Source organism: Gopherus evgoodei, unplaced genomic scaffold (assembly GCF_007399415.2).
Source record: "Gopherus evgoodei ecotype Sinaloan lineage unplaced genomic scaffold, rGopEvg1_v1.p scaffold_34_arrow_ctg1, whole genome shotgun sequence".
Classification (NCBI taxonomy): Eukaryota; Metazoa; Chordata; order Testudines; family Testudinidae; genus Gopherus; species Gopherus evgoodei.
Genome location: NW_022060016.1, coordinates 4,978,590 through 4,984,589, shown reverse-complemented (window position 1 = coordinate 4,984,589; position 6,000 = coordinate 4,978,590). Strand labels below are relative to the sequence as shown.

At 50.6% G+C, this 6,000-nt stretch overlaps 1 protein-coding gene across 1 annotated transcript in view; it reads left to right on the top strand.

Moving 5' to 3' along the window:
* Positions 1-741: 741 nt before the first annotated feature.
* LOC115641314 (very-long-chain 3-oxoacyl-CoA reductase-like) overlaps positions 742-6,000 on the top strand; it is a 28,018-nt gene continuing 22,759 nt past the window's right edge. Inside the window, exon 1 of the mRNA XM_030544361.1 lies at positions 742-898. Coding sequence (XP_030400221.1) covers positions 742-898 — 157 coding nt within the window. The remainder of the gene's footprint in view (positions 899-6,000) is intronic.

Genomic DNA, 6,000 nt, shown 5'->3' with positions numbered 1-6,000 from the left:
TATGGACAGTAAATAATACATGGAAGAAATAAAAGGCTTTTTTTTTTTACACTTTTTTTTTTAGTCATCCCTGCCAGGGCCCCCTGAAAATGTTCAAATTGGGCCCCGCACTTCCTAAAGCCAGCCCTGCTCAGCACCAATCTGTCCCACCCATTTGGCTAGAAACCGCAGTTGCTGGGGTAAGGGACCCAGCCGGTTTGCAGGGGAGATTTAGTTCATGTCACAAACCTTCTCAAAGGGGCTGAGGTGGCACCTGTCTCTCTAGGAACCCTGAGGCCACTTTTTTGGTGCACTTGCGTCCCCCCTTCTTCCACCCCCGAGGCAGGGACACTGGAACAAACTGTAACCCCTGGATAGGAGAGAAACCACCTGAAGCCAAGGGGTGCAGCAGCAGCACTGCCAGCGCCAGCACCTACGGGAGCCGTGGGGCGGGGGTGGCTTCTCCCCAGCGGTGAAAAAAAAAATCCAAACGCCGCTGAAAACGACACGATTTCGTTTATGTTTGGTCCTGACTCGGGCGCTTGGAAGTTTGGGGCGGGGGACGCTGCATGGACCGGCCCCGCACCCCCTTTTCTGCGTTTCCCTGCAGCCGGGGCAGGGAGAACCTCGAGAAGCTGCTGCCGGGGAGGCGCAGGGAGCGGCCGCGGCTCGCCCACCGCGCGTCTTGGCTACTGGCCCAGCAGCGGAGGCGGCCGAGCGAGGAGCCCGGACCGCGCTCGCTCCCGGAGCAGTTGCAGGGTGATGGGGGCCGGCGACGCTGGGCTGCCGGTGCTGGGCGCGCTCGGGCTGCTGCTGCTGCTGCTGCGGGCCGCCTGGACGCTGGGCCGGGCGGTGCTGACCCACCTGCTGGCGGAGCGCGGGAGGGGCGCGGAGCTCGCCAGCTTCGGAGCCTGGGCGGGTGAGCTCGGCCCGCGGGCCGCGGGGAGGGTCTGAGCGAGCCCCTCCTCCAGTGTCGGCCGGGGGGGGCGCTACGGGGCAGGGCTGATGGCTCGGACCGGCCGCTGGGGCGAAGGGGAGGTCGGGCTGGGCAGGGCGGGGCTGGCAGGTGCGGCTGAGGGCTTCTCTGCCCTGGCAAGTTTTATCGCCACAAACTGCCTTTTGGGGACAAAACAGCAAGAGCTGACACAGGACAATGGTGTCAGGTACCAGGGGGTAGCTCTCTTAGGCTGCAGGCACCACAAAACCAGCCAGGAGTCCGGTGGCAGCTTAAAGACTAACCGATTTATTGGGGCATAACCTTTCCAGGGTGAAAAACCAACTTCTTCAGATGCATGGAGTGACAATTACAGCTGCAGGCATTATATACTGACCCGGGCGGTCGCTTAGGGTGGCAGGATTTGGGAGGCAGCCTTTTACCATCCTTGGTGGAAATTCGGTGGCAGGGGGTACTTCCGCTCTGGGTCTTCCACTGCTGAATTTCCACCGGTCCTTCACTCGCTCTGGGACTCGCCGCTAAAGTGCCCCGAAGACGCAGAGCGGAAGGACCCCCACTGCCGAATGCTCAGAGGAGTAGCGCTGCCATCTAGGGTGGCAAAAACCCTGGTGCCACTTCTGATACTGACACATGAAAAGAAGGGAGTTATCTGACAAGTGAAGAACCAGTGATGACAAGGCCAATTCAATCAGGGTGGATGTAGTCCACTCCCAATAATAGATGAGAAGGTGTCAATTCCAGGAGAGGCAAAGCTGCTGTTGTAATGAGCCAGCCACTCCCAGGCCCTATTCAAACCCAAATTAATGGTGTTAAATTTGCAAATGAATTTTAGTTCTGCTGTTTCTCTTTGAAGTCTGTTTCTGAATTTGTTTTTTGTTCAAGTAGAGCTACTTTTAAGTCTGTTACAGAATGTCGAGGGAGATGGAAGTGTTCTCCTACTGGCTTTTGCATGTTGTCATTCCTGATGTCCGATTTGTGTCTATTTATTCTTTTACATAGGGGCTGTCCAGTTTGGCCAGTGTACATGGCAGAGGGACATTGCTGGCACATATAACATTAGTAGACATACAAGTGAATGAGCCCCTGATGGTGTGGCTGATGTGGTTGGGTCTTTAATGGTATCATCAGAGTAGATATGGGGACAGAGTAGGGACTGGTTCCTGGGTTAGTGTTTCTGTGGTGTTCTGGATAGTTGCTGGTGAGTATTTACTTCAAGTTGGGTGGCTGTCTGTAAGTGAGGACTGGCCTGCCTTCCAAGGTCTGTGAGAGTGAGGGAATCATTTTCCAGAATAGGTTGTAGATCGTTGATGTGCTGCAGAGGTTTTAGCTGGGGGCTGTACGTGATGGCTAGTGGTGTTCTGTTATTTTCCTTGTTGGACCTGTCCTGTAGTAGGTGATTTCTGGGTACCAGTCTCCCTCTGTCAGTCTGTTTCCTCACTTCCCCAGGTGGGTGCTGTAGTTTTAAGAATGCTTGATAAAGATCTTGTAGGTGTTTGTCTCTGTCTGAGGGATTGGAGCAAATTCGGTTGTATCTTAGGGCTTGGCTGAATGGATTGTGTGATGTGTACTGAATGGAAGCTGGAGGAATGTAGGTAAGTATAGCGGTCAGTAGGTTCCCGGTATAGGGTGGTGTTTATATGACCATCAGTTATTTGCACCATAGTGTCTAGGAAGTGGATCTCTTGTGTGGACTGGTCCAGGCTGAGGTTGATGGTGGGGTGGAAATTGTTGAACTCCAGGTAGAATTCTTCAAGGGCCTCCTTCCCGTGGGTCCGTATGATGAAGATGTTATCAATGTAGTGCAAGTAGAGGAGGGGCACTAGAGGACGAGAGCTGAGGAAGCATTGTTCTAAGTCTGCCATAAAAATGTTGGCATACTGTGGGGCTGTGTATGTACCCATAGCAGTGCCACCTTTAAACCAGGTCCACTGGGGAAGAAGACCAAAGCCCTGAGATAAAAGTGGGGAAATGGGATACCGGGAGAAAGCACAAGCAGGAGAGTGCAAGAGGGGAGGACTCCTGTCTCAGACCGAGAAAGCGGGACAATCAGTGAGATATCTTAAGTGCCTACACACAAATGCAAGAAGCATAGGAAACAAGCAGGGAGAACTGAAAGTCCTGGCACAATCAAGGAATTATGATGTGATTGGAATAACAGAGACTTGGTGGGATAACTCACATGACTGGAGTACTGTCATGGATGGATATAAACTGTTCAGGAAATACAGGCAGGGCAGAAAAGATGGGGGAGTTGCATTGTATGTAAGAGAGCAGTATGACTGCTCAAAGCTCCATTACGAAACTGCAGAAAAACCTGAGAGTCTCTGGATTAAGTTTAGAAGTGCGAGCAACAAGGGTCATGTCATGGTGGGAGTCTGCTATAGACCACCAGACCAGGGGGATGAGGCTTTCTTCTGGCAACTAGCAGAAGTTACTAGAGTGCAGGCTCTGGTTCTCATGGGAGACTTCAGTCACCCTGATATCTGCTGGGAGAGCAATACAGCGGTGCACAGACAATCCAGGAAGTTTTTGGAAAGTGTAGGGGACTATTTCCTGATCCAAGTGCTGGAGGAACCAACTAGGGGCAGAGCTCTTCTTGACCTGCTGCTCACAAACAGAGAAGAGTTAGCAGGAGAAGCAAAGATGGATGGGAATCTGGGAGGCAGTGACCATCAGATGGTTGAGTTCAGGATCCTGACAAGGAAGAAAGGAGATCAGCAGAATACAGACCCTGGACTTCAGAAAAGCAGACTTTGATGCCCTCAGGGAGCTGATGGGCAGGATCCCCTGGAAGGTTAACATGAGGGGGAAAGGAGTCCTGGAGAGCTGGCTGTATTTTAAAGAATCCTAATTGAGGTTGCGGAAAAAAACCATCTCAATGTGTAGGAAGAACAGTAAATATGGCAGGTAACCAGGCTGGCTTAACAGTGAAATCCTTGCTGATCTTAAACACAAAAATGAAGCTTACAAGAAGTGGAAGCTTGCACAAATGACCACGGAGGAGTATAAAAATATTGCTCTGGCATGCAGGACTGAAATCAGGAAGGCCAAATCACACTTGGAGTTGCAGCTAGCAAGAGATGTTAAGAGTAACAAGAAGGGTTTCTTCAGGTATGTTAGCAACAAGAAGAAAGTCAAGGAAAGTGTGGACCCCTTACTGAATGAGGGAGGCAACCTAGTGACAGAGGATATGGAAAAAGCTAATGTACTCAATGCTTTTTTTGCCTCTGTCTTCACAAATAAGGTGAGCTCCCAGACTGCTGCATTGGGCAGCACAGTATGGGGAGAAGGTGACCAACCGTCTGTGGAGAAAGAACTGGTTTGGCACTATTTAGAAAAACTGGAGAAGCACAAGTCCATGGGGCCAGATGCGCTGCATCCGAGGGTGCTAAAGGAGTTGGCAGATGTGATTGCAGAGCCATTGGCCATTATCTTTGAAAACTCATGGCGAACGGGGGAGGTCCCGAATGACTGGAAAAAGGCTAATGTAATGCCAATCTTTAAAAAAGGGAAGGAGGAGGATCCGGGGAACTACAGGCCAGTCAGCCTCACCTCAGTCCCTGGAAAAATCATGGAGCAGGTCCTCAAGGAATCAATTCTGAAGCACTTAGAGGAGAGGAAAGTGATCAGGAACAGTGAGCCTGGATTCACCAAGGGCAAGTCATGCCTGGCTAACCTAATTGCCTTCTATGAGGAGATAACTAGCTCTGTGGATGAAGGGAAAGCAGTGGATGTGTTATTCCTTCTCTTTAGCAAAGCTTTTGACACTGTCTCCCACAGTATTCTTGCCAGCAAGTTAAAGAAGTATGGGCTGGATGATTGGACTATAAGGCGGATAGAAAGCTGGCTAGATCGTCGGGCTCAATGGGCAGTGATCAATGGCTCCATGTCTAGCTGGCAGCCAGTTTCAAGCGGAGTGCCCCAAGGGTCGGTCCTGGGGCCGGTTTTGTTCCATATCTTCATTAATGATCTGGAGGATGGGGTGGACTGCACCCTCAGCAAGTTTGCAGATGACACTAAACTGGGAGGATTAGATACGCTGGAGGATAGGGATAGGATACAGAGGGACCTAGACAAATTAGAAGACTGGGCCAAAAGAAACCTGATGAGGTTCAACAAGGACAAGTGCAAAGTCCTGCACTTAGGAAGGAAGACTCCCATGCACTGTTACAGACTAGGGACCGAATGGCTAGGAAGCAGTTCTGCAGAAAAGGACCTAGGGGTTACAGTGGACGAGGAACTGGATATGAGTCAACAGTGTGCCTTTGTTGCCAAGAAGGCTAATGGCATTTTGGGCTGTATAAGATGGGACATTGCCAGCAGATCGAGGGACGTGATCATTCCCCTCTATTCGACATTGGTGAGGCCTCATCTGGAGTACTGTGTCCAGTTTTGGACCCCACACTACAAGAAGGATGTGGAAAAATTGGAAAGAGTCCAGCGGAGGGCAACAAAAATGATCAGGGGCTGGAGCATATGACTTATGAGGAGAGGCTGAGGGAACTGGGATTGTTTAATCTGCAGAAGAGAAGGATGAGGGGGGATTTGATAGCTGCTTTCAACTACCTGAAAGGGGGTTTCAAAGAGGATGGATCTAGACTGTTCTCACTGATACCTGATGACAGAACAAGGAATAATGGTCTCAAGTTGCAGTTGGGGATGTTTAGGTTGGATATTAGGAAAAACTTTTTCACTCAGAGTGGTGAAGCACTGGAATGGGTTACCTAGGGAGGTGGTGGAATCTCCTTCCTTAGAGGTTTTTAAGGTCAGGCTTGACAAAGCCCTGGCTGGGATGATTTAGTTGGGGGATTGGTCCTGCTTTGATCAGGGGGTTGGACTAGATACCTCCTGAGGTCTCTTCCAGCCCTGATATTCTGTGATTCACTGACTTGAAGGTATAAGTTGTCCCAAATCTGAAATGTTTGTGAGTGATGACAAAGTCACAAAGCTCAGCCACCAGGTGTGCTGTGGCCTCATCAGGGATACTGTTCCTGACAGCTTATAGTCCATCCTCATGTGGAATATTGGTGTAAAGTGCTTCTACATCCATGGTGGCCAGGATGGGG